This window comes from Lagopus leucura, unplaced genomic scaffold (genome assembly GCF_019238085.1).
Source record: "Lagopus leucura isolate 7727_CA_CO unplaced genomic scaffold, USGS_WTPT01 Super-Scaffold_100030, whole genome shotgun sequence".
In the NCBI taxonomy this organism is placed as follows: Eukaryota; Metazoa; Chordata; class Aves; order Galliformes; family Phasianidae; genus Lagopus; species Lagopus leucura.
In genome coordinates, this window is record NW_024962281.1 from 6,178,809 (window position 1) to 6,196,552 (window position 17,744).

Sequence of the window (17,744 nt, forward strand, 5' to 3'; positions counted from 1 at the left end):
TAAGCAGTAGCTCCCCCTTCTGGTTCAAGCAATTCCAAGTTAGTGGGAACAACTCACCAGGTTAATATTAATTAATCTTTAATTAATCTAAAATTAATTAATCTTTTGATCCAACTCCCTCCTTTTACTTGCTGCCATTTGAATCGTTTTGCTTCTAGAATTTACTGAGGCTCTTTACAGCCTTGTTCTTTCAGGAAGAAGTTCTTATGTTAAGATGGAAAAAGCTCTAGTAAACTGTAAGAATGGCCAAAACGGTGCATGTTCAGCACTGCAGGATCCAGGATCACTTTTGACACTTGGAGAACTTGTTACTGCCTCAAATTTACCCTCACTATACTTAAAAACTAACAAACAAAACACGAAGCTAATTTACGACATGCAACAAACACCTGCTTTGTCCAGCATGTTCCATTTCTATTGTTCTAGCAACAACACAAATAACTGCTTCTAATGATATCTCATTAAATGCCTGTTCCTGCTTGTAGAAGACTTTATTTAAAGACGGGAAAATAAAGTCACACTTTATAAAGTCACACAACACTGGTTCAAAGGTCAGACTACTTGAAGGAACCATTATTTTCTTCAGAGGGCAGCTAGTGCTCTTCTGCTGGAAGACAGCTGCTCAAAACTATTTTGCATGTAAATTCCAAGAGATTTCCTTAGCATCACTTCCTGTGCCATAAAACTCCTGTAAAGTTTCAAGGCTGCAATCTGCTACTTTTCAATTTCCTCACGCAATCCCATTAAGTAGTAGCTGATAACCATGGATGTATGCATATAAACCCGATTGTTTTGTACTTTTATCCAAAACAGCAGTCATCAGTAACTATATCTGTAGAAACAAGCCTTCACTTTGAAGAAAGAACAGTCTTGGTGTTAATTGGTGCTAAGTAACTGTGAGCAGCTCAGAGGAGATGTCTGGTCTCAAAAGGTCACGTCAAGAACTTCCTGGCAGCCTTTCCATAAACGTCAGCACTACCATGTTTCCTAAGGAGATCCACTGCCTGTTCACGTAATTCAGGAGGACACTGGGCTCCAATGTGAAGGAGGACAAGGCAGCATTCCAGCACATCAGGGAACGGAAAGACCTGCATACAAAAAAGAACGAAAAGTGAGTCCACTCTTTCAGTTGGAGTTGTTCTACTACCACACGTTCAAGCAGCTGCATCTACAAACACTGCTTTACAGTATCTTATCTGGGAGAGGCAGTCATGAGTCAGATGGATTTTTTCCTCTTCTTCCAGGACACCAGCACACATTTAACTTGGTTAAGTTTGCTCCCTTGTGCACAATCACCGTAAATACTTACATGATAGACTAGAGGGGGTGGTTCTCAATCTCACAATGTGTCGTTTGAACAGTTTCTAATTAATAATAGGCCATGTTATGCTTGACGTTCAGGACTTCACTATCAAAACTTCTTCTGTACGTGGAATTACTGTACTTAGCATAGAATTGCTCTTAGAATACATGGGAAAGATGCATACAGGATATCCCACTGAGTTGTCTCATGCAGAAACTTCATCTATGTGCTCCAACTGCATGGAGAAAGTAATGCTTGAAGCAAGAATCAAACGCTGATGCCAGGTATGAATTCTCTCAGAATTGCTGTGGGATTCATTCAGGGAAAAGGAGGGTGATTCTGCCCACCTATATCAGCCAGCTTATATTTACATTACACCTTTATCCTACACTAGAGTGCAGCTGTGGCACAAAGTCACTGCTCCTTCTGTATAAACAAACTAGCAGAAATGCTGAGTCACAGCCTGAAGCAGTGATTGGGCACCTGGTGGAAGGCAGGGCCAGCAAAGGGGAGCTCAGGTGCATGCAACACTCCTGAGAGACAGAAGGGGTGGAGCCAAGATCCATCCCTTCCCAGGCCTCCTTTAAGGGTTGGCAGTGGAGGCTAGAGGATCTTGCTGGAGATCCCTGCATGCCTGAAGCCTTCTAAACGTAAGTGATTTTTTTCCCTTTGTTTCTGTATCCATAGCTCTGCGTTTGTGCTTCTCATTTGCTGCAGCTAGGGCTCTGCCACCCCACTATTACTGCTGTACTTTCCATCATGTTATAGCATTACAACGACTTACAAAAAGGCTGTCCTCTTTCAGAATTATACTGCCTCTACTGAAAACTTACCTTTAAACTGTCTGGAAATTCTGCTAATTTCTGCTTTGCTTCTAAGAGTCGCTTTGTTAGTTCAGGGAGGGTAATTGTTTCTTTTTCTTCATCTTTACTGTTAAGAAAAGAGCAGGTGTTATGAGTAATTGGTTTGTTTAAATGACTGTGTAGCCTCCCTGCTATAATAAACCCACCTATCAAAAAGTCATTCAGCCATAGTAAGTTCACACACACGTGAATGCCTTAGGGAAATGCAAGACTTCTTAGGCATACATTCATTGAGCAGCATGAGATTAGAAGTAATCTGAGCAAGTAAGAAATCCACTGCACAAGCACCAACTGAAAAGCTATGCTTTTCAATCCATCTCATGTTCGAAAGCTTACCGCTTAACCTGACTGCTGTCAGAGCATGCTTCATCCCATTCGTTCTCTGAACTCTGCTGCACATTGTTCTCATGGACACTTCCATTTGTGCTTCCCTGGGGGTTATTCCTCTGCTGCTGATGCTGGTGGATCATGTCTGCCAAAATGTTCTGGACCTCAGCTATATCTCTCTGTGTGCTCTGTAAAGCAGCAATTGCTTCTGAAAGGAGCACTTTGCAGCCGTTCAGTTTTGACTGTCTGTCTGCCAAACTGACTGAGTTACTTTCTGAGTCGCTTTCTGTCTTGCATCTATTAAATTCAGTTGTACTGCTGAGGTTTTCATCCATCTCAACTGCAGTTTGATCAGGAGTTTCTTCAGGAGAGGAGTGATCAGGAATGCAACTCTGCTCAAGAGCTGTCTGCTCACTGGGACACAACACAGGATCCAAACCAGCCTTTTGCATGGCAGAAGAACTTTTCGGTGGGTTCCACCACAGGTCATACAGCAGTCCATAAGCCACAAAGCCCTCTAAACTTCTGCAAGCATCTACGCTTTGAGAATTTGTGCTGTCCAGTTTGTCTCTCAGGTTCTCACAGCCTAATAATAAAAAAAGAAGTTACAAATATAAGGATTTCCAAATAAAAAAACCAGATCTAATAACTGGATGGCTGTACAGGAGACTCCTAACACAGATTTACTCAGATGCAGCAGAGTGACGCTGGAAGCAGAAAAGCAAAAGCAGGCATCTTTGCCATCCTTTTAAATACAGTACTCTCTTCTAGCTAGCATGAGACTGCATCTTCTTATCATCCATACTCAACTCCCTTGTGTCCTAAATCACTAATTAGGATATTCATGTGATCAACAGCTACAGCTGAATGCACTGCATAGTCTGGAGAATAAAGGGAAGAGCAACAAAGGATGTAACGGACACATAACTCTGCTTACGAGGAAGATTCTTATATTTGTCATTGCTAGGAGATGTACAAGAAGAGACGTACCTTCAGGAAGGAAAATACTGCAAATTTCTTGCATCAGAGTAAAATTGCCAGCATCGTAACTACGGGCCACAGCACCAAGAATACTTTTCACTGCCTCATCCCAGGCAGCAGCCTGATAGCTCAGTGCTGCGAGGGTCAGGTCATGGGAGATATAGAAAAGCACCTAGAGGAAGCAGCAGAGAGCACAGTTCATAGTTATACTGCTAAATAGGAATGACTTGCTAGTTAAAACTATTACAGAAAAGTCCAGAAGCACATAACAACCAAGAGAAATTTTAACAGTGATGTAACTTACATGGTTTCCTTTATGAAGGAAATCAGAGCATCTTTACATGACCTGTCACTATAATTATCAGCAACTGTGCTTGCCTCTGTCCTCTTAAGTGGCTGAGAAGTTCCCCAATGATCAGTGACTCAGTGAGGGCAGAGAGAAGAGCTGCAGGAGCATCAGTCTATGACCATACCTGGACTCTACCATATCTGTAACAGCAAGCATCCTGGCCTCCCCTGACAGTTCTAAACAAAATCTTGTTGGGGGAAGCTGCCCCAGTTGTCTCATCATTAACTCTCTCAGACTGTAACCTCATCCTGTAGCAGAAAGCAGTCTCCTGGAAACAGCTCCCAGGACACCACAAAGTGGCTGCACGTGCCATAGGGAGGCTTGTTGTGCACAGACTTAAGTCCAGTTACCTGCTTTGGGTGAGTGTTGCTGGTACAAGGAAGATGCTCAATACTGCGCAGTTGCTCCCGTGCACACGTGGCTTTTTCAGTGGTGTCCATGCCTAAGACCTTCTGCCATACCTCTATCACCATGTCGAAAAAGGAGGCATCTCTGTTCAGCTCCCAGCTGTGGTAACAGGGAGGCACAGGGCTCCTTCGATTACAGGGATTTCTTTCGCTAAGGCACTTACAGAGCAGTTCGTTGAGGCAGAAAACGAGTCTTTGCCCCTTTAACAAGAGAAGAAAACAAGAGCATTGAGCTGAAAAATAATCTCTTACTGCCTACACCAAGTGGCTAAATTAAAAACACAGCTAGTAGCAGGCTGCTGCTGATAGCATACTTCACTACTATAGCTCTAAAGGAAAAGTACTGACAGAGGCTCTAAGGTCAGAAGGAAACATCAAAACAGGCTAAGGCAACATTCTGCTTCTCAGTCTGTGCTATAAGAAATTCTTGGATTAAGCCTCAGATAGAGATATTCATTTAATGTAAACAGTGAACACTCTTTTACCTTTCTTATTATGATCAGTACTATGTACTAAAAAAGAAATCTGCACTATATAACTAACAAAAAAAACCCACCACAACAAAGCAAAGCAAAAACAAGCAGAAAAACCTTCTGAACTACCTCTTATGGATGGAACGTGTGTTGAGCCTACATGCCTCCCTATCATAGGCCATTTTTCTCTGCCAAGATGCATGTTTTTTTGAAGTGTCATTGCAATAAACTTCTAGAAAAAAAATTTTGAGGCAAAACAAGCTCAGGGCTACCAGTGGATTGTTAATACACAGGAAGAGGTATTGTGTAGAGGTGTAAAGTTAATCAAGTTAATCTGGAGAGAGACATTACTAAAATAAAGCAGAAAGGAAAGAACGAGGCTCACAAATAAAGTTTTCTGTTGCTGAAGGACTTCCTGTGCTCCAACCCAGTTCCTGGATAACAGCATTTCTTGGGCACATCTGAGAGACAAACTTGCTGACAATTCCTCCTCTCCAGATATCAGAGCAAGCTCAGCAGCAGTTTTAAGGGATGCTGCATCCCCCTTCTTTGCCAGCACTTTAACTGCATCGTAGGGTGAGGAAGCACCCAGATAACTGAAAAGAGAAAACAGCAAATTGACTCTAGGTCACAAAGCCTCATAGTCCAGAATAAAACTGCTGGTGGTATGTACACCATGCATGGCTTACAAGAGTAATACAAATAAATAGATTCAAGAGACAAAAATTAGTGCCTGTGTCTGGATTTCAGCTGAATCCTTCTCAGAAGTATGAAAACTCCAAAAATGCTGGAGCCAAAAACAACATCAAGCAAAGCCAGTGTGCAATCCCAGACCAAAATATTCCAAATATTATTAGTAACTGGTAATCACAAATGTGAAGCCCTCAGTTCTGTCTTCTTACTAGTAACACTTACCATTTGGCAGCCATGGAATAATGACCATCTTTTTCTAATACAGCTGCCCAACTGGTGTAGAGATCCTTCAGAATTGGATCTTCTGGACGCAACCGAGCCTTAGCAATTACAATTGCTTCCCTAATGCACGTAAGAGAAACCAGACAGAAGATTGATTGTATTAAAAATACATAAATACCTTCTCCTTTCATAAAGGAATCATCTCTTACATTTAAAAAGAAACTACCTCAAGTATTTCATGGGGAAAAAAAAAAACAAACAACAAAAACAAAACAGAAGAAAAAAATCTAAAACACAAACATGCAACAACCTGTAAAAATTATTCACTTTCAGGAGCTCGACAGCTTCATACACCTTATGAATGGACAGGAGATGGGAGGCAGCCTTCACGTATTGCTCCTGGAAACACAGCTGCTTTGCAAAGGCTTCTACTGTCCAAACCCAAGCCTGATATCCAACTGCAAAAGAGAAAGCAATACAATTACAGGCAAAAAAACTAAAACAGAAAAAATTCCTGTTCTCTTCAAGAATTCATTGGTTTCTTCAGCACGCATTTTCTTTGCCCCCACTCAGGTACTTCTTCATCTTTCTATTGCAAGCTACTTGAGGCAATAAAACGGGACAAAGCTTGGACTTGAAAACAACTGTAGGATTTCACAAGCAGTAAAGTAACTTAAAAGTACACTTAAACCAACAGCAAGCCAGGACTGCTACATATCACAAAGCAGCATCTTTGCCCTTGGAGGTACAGCATGCTTCTCTGGAAAGTCCCAAAGGAAATTTATTTTCTGCTGTGCTAATCTAAGGGTGCTTGTGGGAACATCCAGGCTTTGTCATAAATAGAATTTGTTTTGTATTTGATTTTTGTCATCATACTGTTAAAGAAGAAACTGCTATCCAATCCAGAAGAGTAATGAGTTTCCAATCTAAAACAACGAGGCGAAGTTTGGCAACTAATTCTATCTGCTTATGTGTCACACGAGCAAACGTACCCATGGGTGAGATGGCTACCAGCTGGTCTGTCAGTTCTCCCCTCTCAGCAGCTGCCTGGAGTACACCCTTCATGTCTCCTTTCCACAACATGAGCTGTTGAAAGAGCTCTGGATGTCCATTCTCCAAGTGGTATTTTCCTGTTTGAAGTAAACAAGCTTCCTCGTTATCTTTCAGAATGAGTGCACCAGCATTATTTGACACAGTAAAATATCTTGACAGAAATGAGCTTGTTCAGGCTTAAAGCATTTTAGGTTTGTGTTTGAAAGCTGTAAAAACTGGGAAAAGGAAGCCTTTTGTTCTTTTCGAGCAGACTTGCATTGTTAATCCTGCACTTAAATATGCAGTAGGAGTTTTGTTCTTGAATATCGCAGTGACAATGGACATACTGCCAAACTGGGCTCGTTTTACCTTCCACATCAATCATGTTGTGCAGAGAAGCTCTGTCTGTGAACAGCCCCAAGTGAATGCGATTCTGGAGGTCAGGGGACACATCTTCATTATGATCTAACACAGATAAAGAGAATGAACATTTAGGATTTGGTACAACAGGGGAAACAAGGACGTGCCAAGTCAGTATACTGCTCTACTACACTCAGCTATTGCAAATATTTCTGTCTTCCATTTTCTTTACAGCAGATTTAAGAAGTTTGTGCATTTGCAGATTGTCACTCAGAGCTTACATCTGAGTTTGAATAGAAGAATTTTGTGTGTGCAGGACACTTACTCCAAATCAAACATAGGAAATTCCCTTGGAATGATCTGAATCTAGGGATAAAAACGTCTTCCTGATGACTTATTTTCCCTTTCACCTTCTGAAGGAGAAAAAAAAAACCCAAGCTATACAATCTTACCCTATCTCTACAAAGCAGGATCCTAAAAAAAACCTGTCTGGAGTGCCTACAGAGTGCCACAGCACTACAAGAGACAGTAGATCACCATTTCCAAAACTTAATGCCAAGCTGTCCAGACACCTTGGATTCATGACATGCTTCTCAATACTTTAGAGCACCTTCCCTCTAAGTATTTTACCTAGCTGATCAGAGAGGGGAAGCTACAGTTTAAGACTGATACCTTTGGTTTTCAGACACGTTGCCAGCCTCAAGCAATCCTGATGCAATTCATCTTTTGATCTGTGATCCATGGATGTGCTGAAGGGTAAAAGAGAGCGAGGTTTCCTCTTCTTCAGAGAGGCATCAGGAGCTGAAAAACCAATACATTTAGTCACTGTTGCACAGAGAAAGCAGAACTCTGACATATGCAGAAAAGCAAACAGAAACCAGCCTACCTGTTCTTCACAGAAGAAAATGAAAAACATACTCAACTGGTACCTGCATCCCTGTTATTACAGTGATAACTTTCAAATACTGATCGCTTTGCTTTTTTTTCTGCCAGCCTGCCAAGACTAAAACTTGCAACTGTAAGGCACCATCTGTGCCCACATTAAACAATATTCAATTGATCTGGCAAGCAGGGCAAATAAGAGACTTGAAATCTTTAAGACATTTTATGAGCACGCTCTTCTCTTTCTCCACCACTTGTTAATAAGGGAAGATGCAGCCAAGCCTAAACCAAGAATGAAGAACTCTTTTGATATAGGACTGGTGCAAGTATCTGAAATGTACCAACCTGGTTTCTCTTTAGGTGGATCCTTTTTCACAGGAGTGACTTTCTGGGTTACAAAAGGCTTTGATGAGCTGAATGAAGAGTAATCATATGCAGATAAAGATGTATCCTTGGGCACTGCAGTTAAGAAGTGATTAAGAAAGGATTAACAATACATGCAAAATAATGGACATTAATATTGTGCAACAGTAATACCAAAATATATAGAAAGCAAGCTTTGCTTTGTCATATAACTTAATAGCCTTTTAGGGAAAGGAAATAATAAGAAAACATTACAGAACTGTCAAAAACTAAGATGACAGAAGATATTAATGACAGTCTATCAGTATTAAGATTTATCACCACAAATCAACAGAGATAAAAAATAACACTGTTTCAAGGCAAACAGTTAACTTTGTTAGTCCAGAATTTCTTGTTTGGAAATGGTTGTCTTTCAATTAGTTTATAAAGTTATGCAAGGTGTTATAGAATCATACTTCCCTCAGGTGGACTATTTCAGTAAAATTGTGTTAGAAGAAAATCCTGCATACAGATGTTAGGCTTGCTGATGCTCTGAAGGCTAAACAGTCTGGGAGCCACTAAACTAAGACAATTAATTTATTACCAGCCACGCAATCTTTATTGGACAACTCTGTCTCCTGAGCTTCTTTTTCTCCTTCATGGTCAGACACTCCATTTTCCTCTAGCAATGTATCCTTCATGCTCTCCTCTCCATTCATGGCATCACTTAGATCCTGCTTGGTTGGACTCTTTCCTACAGGCTTTTTCTTCTTCTTGGCTTTTACTTTCGGTTGGATACTTCTTTTTTTCTCCAATTCTATACTTTTTTTGCCTATGAAAGGTCACAAAGAAGTTACTCTGATATTACCGTAGACATTTTTGGGGTATAAGGTGTTTGCCTCTTAAGATCAACATTGAGTTTGCAAATAAGAATACAATTGAATTTAAACCTAGACAGTATTCCCTAAAGGGGAAGCAGGCAGTACTGAATCAGCATAAAAGCTTTACTGCCATTTCAACATGGCAACTCTCTACTTCTCGGCTCCCAAATCACCTTCAGGGAAGGATCTTTGAATATACTTACCCTGAGGGGGCCGTGTATGCTCCTGCTTTGAGATGAGCCACTTGTGAACAGAGAAATCATCAGCTCCTGTATAAATGGAATCTGAGTCCACCGGTGACCACTGGACACACAGCAGCCGGCCCTGGTGCCCTCGGTAGTTGCAGAGCGGCTCTTCCTTCATAACATCCCACACCTTATGACCAAGAAACAAACCTAATTACTCAGCCTCTTCCACCCATGAAACTCTGTGCTTCCAATTTAGCAATGTACATTTGTAGGAGCTCGCCTTCTCGTGAGTTTGCAGAGGCATTTCAGTCACCAGCAAGCAAATAGAGAAAACTCAGAGAGCTTTCTTTTTTTGTACCAATATACTTGCCTAACGTCTTTCTTAAGAATCCAAAAATGCTACTGGATTTACAAATCAAATTGCAAGGCACAAAGCCATACCTACTGCTCAGCTTCCCTTTGTTCATTGCCAGAGGTTTGGACTAAAAGCCTTCTTTGCAATATTCTCATTTGTGCAGCGTGTCAGAAAAGCGGGAATAAGCAAAAGGAAAAAAGTATACCTTTGTATCAGGTATCCAAATCAGGTATCCAAAATGAGATTGTTGCCAAGGGTAAATATGCAGTAATTAAGCAACTGAACTCAGAAAGGCTTTCTGTTCAATCAGCTTGGTTCTAAAATACTGCAGAAAGGATGATTTGAAAGTAAAAGAAATACAATTCTGAGTGGCTGTAGAGAAGTACCTGTGCAGTGCCATCATAGCAAGCTGATACCAATCTTCCCTCATGGTGGGGGCTCCAAGAAAGACTTGTGACCTTTGCTGTGTGTCCCACCAGAGTTCTAAAAGGCTCTGTTATAGTCAAAGGACTTTCTGAAGTGCTCTCTGAAAGAAATAAAAGAACAAGCTAGTTAGTGATTCAAAGCAAGAAGAAAACAAAATAAGATGCCAAGACACGGGATAGAACCTGCAAACCATTACCTATGACACTCTTCAGATTATGCACATAGATAATGGCATTGACTGAGCCTGAAGCTATCAAGTAACTCAACTCTGGATCGCTCCCATGCTCATGGTGCCACCGAATGGCGTTAATCAATTTGTGATGCTGCTGGATAGTGCAGAGCAACTTCAAGCTTGGAGCCTGAAATATTTCAATTGACCTGAAATGCAAGAATAACAACGTGAGAAATCCTTCAGTCAGTGAAAATGCAATTTTGTTTTGTTTGTCCTGAATGACAGTCTGTGAAACTAAATGAGATTTTCTGTTCTGGATCCAAGTCACACTCCAATTTACATCAAGAAAATGAGTGTCAGTCATGAGCAGATCCTTGAAAAATGATGTACCATGATGTTGTAGATCCTCCATGCTGAGAGCAACTAAATGAAATCCCAGCAAAGAATGCTGTATTTTCACAATTCAGATACATAGGCAATGGAAGAAAAGAGCCAAACCAGGACAACAAAAGTACTTTTGCTTCGTAACAGTGACTCCTGTAGGTTAAGGTTGTGCATGCGCCAATCCTGACAAGAGAAACGTACCCATCTTCATTGCCAAGGGCCAAGAGTTTGCCATCTGGTTTCCAGCTGATCTCTGTACGTGCAGGCAGTTTGTGCTGTAGAGAGAAGGCACAGCTATGACCAGCCATCACACAAGCTCTTTGGTCTCTCTCACATACATCAACAGAACACAATTGGCAACTAGACAGAATTACAATTAGTCTGCAAAACAGAAGCTACACAAGTGTCTGCTGCATTTTGTAGCAGTGACATAAGTTTGGGCAATTCAAGACTGAATGAACTGCAAGATGTTGCAAGAACCAGTGGCTGTTTTTATCAGTGCAGGGGGATGTGTCCAATGAAATCTGTCTGGATTCCAAAAGGACCTTGATGCTCCACCTCCTTGTGCTCCTTAGAAAGCTCTACATGTTCCAAGAAAATTCAAAAGCCTACAACTACAGGGCAACAGCAACTATAGTCACAGATCCATAGAAAAAGGCAAAAATCATACTCACTTTGATTGAATTAGTGTCTCTGATGGTTTTGTTGATGTCATTTGCCTCTCCGCTAAGTTTCCAAGGGTTGTGTTGAAAAACAATACCTTCTCCAGCACAACTATACAAAGTTACAGAGGGATGCTCGCCTTCTTCTCCTATTCAACAGAGAAAAAAATGTAAAAATACTATGCTCTTCATCAGTCTTAGGAAAAGCAGTCATTGTCACTACAAATCAAAACTATTTTAAAATGCTGTATGTATGCTTTGATTCTCTGTGATCTGGCAAGAAGAAATTCTCAAAATACAATCCTCTAAAAGGACCTCTCGTTCATTCTCCACAGCACAATTGCTGCTGTGTTAAAACTCCCTTTAAATTCTGGTCAATAAACTTGGGGGGAAGTTGCATAAGATGACCAGTGGAGCCATTCTGTTTAATGATAGAAACACACTTATGGAGCTAAAGAATCTGTACTAGATCCTAACCAATTATTGTGGAGAGCCTGTACAAGTATTACAGTGCATTGCAAACGTGTGACTATGTGGTGTTGTACTCTACTCCCACCTACTTCCTGAAGCTACTAAAATTCAAAACACAGAACAGGTTATTTTGCTCCCTTGCTATTAACAATTCCTCAGGCAGATTACATCCTTAGTGGACAGAAAGGACAGCTACCAAGCAAATGGAGCTCGCATCCTTAAGGAAGGGAAGCACACCAACTTTGTGGCATGACTGGGCTCTGTATGGATTTCTACTTTGTAACAAGATGTTATAACACTCACCAGCAGATAGAGGAAGAGTTGGAGGCCCCCAGGCTAATGTGTATACAGTCCTCTTGTGGTAAGTACTGGAGATCTGAGGTGGCTTATTCTTAGCACTGTGCAAGAAGGTAAGGAAGCAGGAGTAATCAGATTTCAGCAAAGGGAAATACAGAACAAAATACAGAACAAAACAAAAACCAAAACTAAACCAAATCCAAAACAAGCAAAAACCCCCCAAAAATTGAAGTAACGTATTTCTAGTGAAAACAGACAACAGATGCTTCAATATACTAAAGCAATGGCTCAGCCATTGATGCTTCCTGCAGAACACTACTAAAATCAGAACAGAACACTTAATGAACTGCACCTGCATGTCGCTCATTTTATGCAACTGTTTCTGACCAAAGTTTTCCCTGACTGATGACTTGCAACAGGTGAATGTTACACAGTCTGAGTAAGGTTACTTTAGCAGCTACCAGTCACGACCAACAGATGAAAAGATACACTTAAAATGCATCTTACTATTTTTAATTTAATTTTAACTATTAACAAATAGCAAATGTAGACCTCAGGAAAGACCACATCATCTATGCATGCTGTCATGCCAGCAAGATCTGACACTAATGAATTTGAAAACTACTGTCTTACCTACTGGATAATGTGTCAAATATGCCAACCTTTCCATCATCTGTTCCAAAAGCCAAGCAACCTTCTTTAGTTGGATGCCATGCCAGCTGCAAGAAAAATAGAAAGAGACCCATAATGACAAAAGGAATGGACAATTAATTTTAAAAAGATGAACAAAAAGTTAAGCATTGAAACCAAAGAGCAAGCACTGTCCCTTATCTCCACCCTGCCAACAACAGCAACTCAATTTAAACACTCTGTGATGTGAATCAAAGACTTTTCCCTTACCAGTTATTAGGACAAGATGAAAGGAACTACAATCACTGAAATACTACCTGACATCTACATTACAACATAGAAACAGACAATATTTTAGAACTGTGAGAAAGCTTTTGGCATGACCAACTAATGTGTTCTAATGCTGCCACCTTCTTCTAGATGTTAGCTTTAGCCAACTGCTGGTAAAACCTAAACTGAAGACATCCGTGCCAGTTTTTGCACATTAAACTTCCTAGCAGAGCAAAGGAAACCATGGATGACAAAAGGAATAATCACAGTGGTGTACAAAACCAACAAAGTGAGACAGTAACCACCTGAAATTCAGCTCATTTTCAGTCTGTGCAATGTAAATGCCCAGTGATCTAAAAACATCTAAAATGTTGTTCAATTCTAAAATTTGTATCACGCGAGTTGAGAGCAGAAGTGACAACTTGGCATGATGGTATTTTGTTGAGGAAAAATCTTCAGAGTGAGACAAAAACATTCCTCCAAGCGAAAAATGGAGGAAGAAAAGAGACGAGAAAAAAAGGGAATCAAAAGCACACTTACTGCTGTAACCTTGGATTTGATGCTTTGCCAGTAGGTTTTAACATCATAGATGTTGCTCACAGACAACGTGTTCCATACACGGATCATGCTGTCTCCAACACCAACGGCAAGACAGCCTGGGTCCACAGGGGAGAAAGCGAGACTATAGACGAATCCCCCAAGGGAAGGCATTGTCCAGCTACAATCCAGAGTTGATAGGTCCCAGCACTTTACCTAAAAAATATTTAAGGAACAACAAATGATAAATTTAAAGTGAGTGGTATGATAGGGGAAAAAACAAAGCACAGGTGAGAGGAAGACTCAAAGTACGCAATCTCCACTCAGAGCAGCACACGTCAAAGACAGGGCTGTAATAACTGCAAGACTGTGATGGAAAAGACAAAAGGACCACGGTTTAATTATGTAGTCCTCTTGTGAATTCAAAATAGGAGGCTCTCTGCTGGTAAAAGGCAAAACAAACCAACAAAACCCACAAAAAAACCAAATCAAACAACAACCCTTCCCTCCTTAGCTGCCTTGCCCCCCCCCCCCCCCGACAAAAAAAAAGGCAGAAATCGTGAGCTCCAGCTGTTGAACATTTAATTTTCAAGTCCATACGGCATAACCATTCTGTCCACTACGGTAAAAGCTTGAGCTTACACGCTAACAAAGAAATGCACAACTTGTGCTCAGAAGAAATGTCGAGCCATGATGTTATAAAAGCCAGGGATAAGCCTGCTTTAGGAGAAAATAAGTGGTCATCAAAGCGTTAGTTTCACTCAGTCAGGCTGAACTGCCGCCGCTATTTTGATGTTAATTTTTAAAATGGTTCTTACATCTCTGTCCATTGAAATGGAAAGAAGCAGCTCTTTGTCTTGATGCTTCAGGGAACACAGATTGAAAACAATACGAGAGTGATTTTGTCCTTCTGAAGATCCCAAAAGTGTCCACTTGCGTTTTCCAGGTTGGGTCAAATCCCAGTGTAGCAGTTCTCCTCTGTAAAATTGAAAGTATGTGTATTTCATCCTTCACTTCAAAAAATAATACAGACTATCAGTGCTAATGCACATCTATCCACTACCTCACTATACCAAGAAGGAAGGAAGATGGGGGTCAGTGTTTCCTGCCAGCTGTTCTTGAAATATCAATGAATTAATTTACAATTGCTGTCTGCACTTAACGTGCTTTGTCTCCTACTTACCCAAAAGAGCTGGATACAATTTCTGTGGGACGACCACAAGGCCAGTGAACAGTGAGCCAAATACGCTCTTTAACAGCAGGATCAACAGCTCCACCTCTCCTCTTTGTGGGTGGCAACTTCAGAGTCATTACACCTTAGGAAAAGAAAGGGATCATCTCGACTTTGTACATCTGAATTCTCAGAAAAAAAGACCCGTGAATCTGAAGCTTTAAGTAGGCTCTCCACTCTTTAAACTACTGGGTTAGCAAATGAAACCTACAGTCAGATAGGAGCACTTCACCCATACTGTTGTCACTTAAATTAAGAATCTTACTTACTTCTGCCTCTAGTACAGCTCCATATTCGTATCGTCTGATCTTTGCTTCCTGAAGCCAAGTAACAACTTTTCTTCATGGCTGTATCTTGTTTAAGCTCCCCATTTGGAACGTCACCTTCTTCTGAAGGAAACACCATTGAAGGAAACACCATTAGAATTCAAAGCTCTGAACATAAGCTGAAAACCTATTGCTCTGGATCAGAACATTGTAACTGAACTCATCAGTTCCATCCGATGAGCTACTTGCTGACTTCACAGGGATAAGGAATTCAGTTCTCCAAAGGGAATTTTCCTGAGCTAAAAAAATCACTTCACAAACTATGTATCACTTGTACATACCTTGGAGCTCATCTTGCCAAGCAGGCAACCTTCCTTCACCAGGTACAGGACACCAGGCCAGGCAATGAATTTCATCGTCGTGACCTCTGAGCCGATGAAGAACTTCTCTCTTCCTGCTGATATCAATTATAACCACCATGCCATCCTTGTAGCTAAAAACAGAGATTTCAGTTAATGATAGATTGTTAGACCCTTGTGGAAGAACATCTAATCCGATTTTCAGGCCATTACCCAGGATCAGTAAGAGAAGCCCAATCACAGGTGGCAATGAGACCAGTCAGCTGGAGCTCAAGTGTCGCACTAGCATAAACACAGCTGCCTTCTGTTTGAGAAGTGACACCAGAAGTATATTTGGCTCCAAGAATAACACCAATTTATTTGCAATACAGTTTTCAGAGTCTTAAAAAGTAACAGTGGCTTTTATAAGAGAAAAACTTTTCCTTTTTCTACAAATAACTTTCATTCTCTCCATCTCTCCCATCTGAAAGGCTTTCACATTCCTGCTTCATTCAATACAGTCTTGGATGTCCAAAGGACTGGAATGGCAACTGTTAACAAAAAGCTAATAAATCTATGAAACTTTTTAGATGAGGTAACCTGTAATGTGATGAACATTAATGAAATCTAATTTAAAAATCTGTCTTAAGTAACTTCAGATTTTAAATCAAATTCATTTCTATAAATGGTTATAGAATTGTACACCTTGCACATCTACCAGAATATTATTTCTAAATTGTTGTATACAATTTGGAATACTATGAAAAAATAGCCACTGAAATTTCTTAAAAGTAACCTCACAACTGTGCAACAAAAAATCCAAACAAGACACTTTCAGATGAAGAACGGAAAGCAAAACGTAACACTTACCCGATAGCCACCAGGTTTTCATGATGAGGAGAACAAGAAAGGCAAAAAATAGTCCGAGGCTCTGGGAAGAATTGCTGGCTGTCACTTCTGCTATGCCAGTAACAAACAATCACTCCTTTTTCATCGCCGGATACAATCAGATCTTTCACAAGGGGTGACCAGTGTAACGCTGTGATTGCATTCTGAAGAAAGACAATTGAATACATGTAAAGCCATTGAGCATGCTTGGCCAACTAAATTCATTTTGTAGGTTATTTTAAAGAACTAAAGCACAACAAACTGGTGAGGGGTCTGGAGCACAAGTCTTATGAGGAATGGCTGAGGGAGCTGGGATTGTTTAGTCTGGAGAAGAGGAGGCTCAGGGGAGACCTCACTGCACTCTACAACTTCCTGAAGGCAAGCTGTGGTGAGGAGGGGTTTCGCCTCTTCTCCCAGACAACAAACAGGACCTGAGGAAATGGCCACAAGTTGTACCATAGGAGGTTTAGATTAGACATAAGGAAAACTTTTTCTCTCAGGGAGTGATCTTGTAGGTCCTTTCCAACCTTGTGATCCTATGAACATAAAGTGAAGTGCATTTAGCAGGAGGCTCTTCTGGGACAGAAAACAGAACGTTGCTCTAAGAGCCTGCCTTCATTGGCTGCCTAGAGATCATCCTCAGAGGGAGATGAGGTGCTGCTGCTGCCTAGGAGGTGGGGGTTCCCCGTTGCTGAAGGTGCTCAAGACCCTGGATGATGGCTGATCTGGAGGAAGGTGTTCCTGCCCAGGGCAGCGGTTTGGGCTTTGAGTTCTCTTCCAACTCAACCATTCTGTAACTGTACAGCCCAGGATAGCAAGCAGAAACTAACCTGCAAGCATTCCCTGTCCTAAACTGTTTGGGCTGCCACTCATCTGCCAGTCTCCCGAGCAGCAGTAACTGCCCACAAGCACTGAGACGGCAAAGCGAGCTGGGTGCGGCAGCAAGGAGCTGCCGACAATGACCAACAGCCCGTTACAATGCTGTACCGGCAGCGTACACCTAAAACTAAGGGAACGAGCCGCCCGGCAGCTCAAGATCCGCCCGCGGCACATCGCCCCGAACCAAACCCCGCGGCCCGGCTCCCACCTGGTGCAGGCCGTACTCTGCCCGCAACGCCAGCCCCGCCGCGTCCCACAGCCGCACGCTGCCGTCGTCCGAGCCGCTGGCGCACAGAGAGCCGTGCTCGCGGTGCGGGCAGAAGGCGAAGGCGGCGACGCGCTCCGTGTGCCCGATCAGCTCCCCTGTACCGAGAGAAGCGCTGTGAGAACACGGTTTCCCCGCACCCGACCGGATCTCGGCCGCTCCTATAAATACGGCGCGCAGCGGGAGAAGGGATCGCGGCCGTACCGTGAAACGTCGGCGTAGCGGTGCTGACATCCAGCACGCTAATGCGATGCCTGGCGGCGAAGCCGAAGAGCCGCCCGTCTCCGCTGGTGTCGCTGCAGCGGCTGCAGTACCAGTTGGGCGAGGCGGGCAGCACCCGCACGGCCGCCGCCATGCTCCCGCGCCGCGC

The 17,744-nt window shown here is 42.0% G+C and overlaps 1 protein-coding gene across 1 annotated transcript; it reads right to left on the reverse strand.

The window, feature by feature from the left end:
• Positions 1–472: 472 nt before the first annotated feature.
• Positions 473–17,729, reverse strand: GEMIN5 (gem nuclear organelle associated protein 5). Its single transcript, XM_042881413.1, has 28 exons — positions 17,579–17,729; positions 17,318–17,472; positions 16,213–16,394; positions 15,346–15,497; positions 15,008–15,127; positions 14,691–14,823; positions 14,326–14,485; positions 13,511–13,723; positions 12,704–12,789; positions 12,077–12,171; positions 11,315–11,451; positions 10,842–10,915; positions 10,281–10,462; positions 10,045–10,184; positions 9,319–9,490; positions 8,839–9,066; positions 8,238–8,351; positions 7,683–7,811; positions 7,020–7,115; positions 6,611–6,748; positions 5,929–6,076; positions 5,619–5,738; positions 5,089–5,299; positions 4,174–4,431; positions 3,484–3,646; positions 2,503–3,079; positions 2,137–2,233; positions 473–1,088 (listed from the first exon to the last, which is right to left on the reverse strand). The coding sequence occupies exons 1-28, from the start codon at positions 17,727–17,729 to the stop codon at positions 933–935; spliced, it is 4,587 nt and encodes a 1,528-aa protein (XP_042737347.1). The 3' UTR covers positions 473–932.
• Positions 17,730–17,744: the final 15 nt, after the last annotated feature.

Excerpts from the sequence above, each read along its gene's own strand:
- GEMIN5 (XM_042881413.1), bottom strand. The coding sequence starts at position 17,729 with ATGGCGGCGGCCGTGCGGGTGCTGCCCGCCTCGCCCAACTGGTACTGC. Across the intron at positions 7,116-7,682 it reads AACGTGTCTGAAAACCAAAG|ATCATAATGAAGATGTGTCC; the intron begins GTATCAGTCTTA and ends TATCTGTGTTAG. Across the intron at positions 3,647-4,173 it reads GCAACACTCACCCAAAGCAG|GTGCTTTTCTATATCTCCCA; the intron begins GTAACTGGACTT and ends TGCTTCCTCTAG.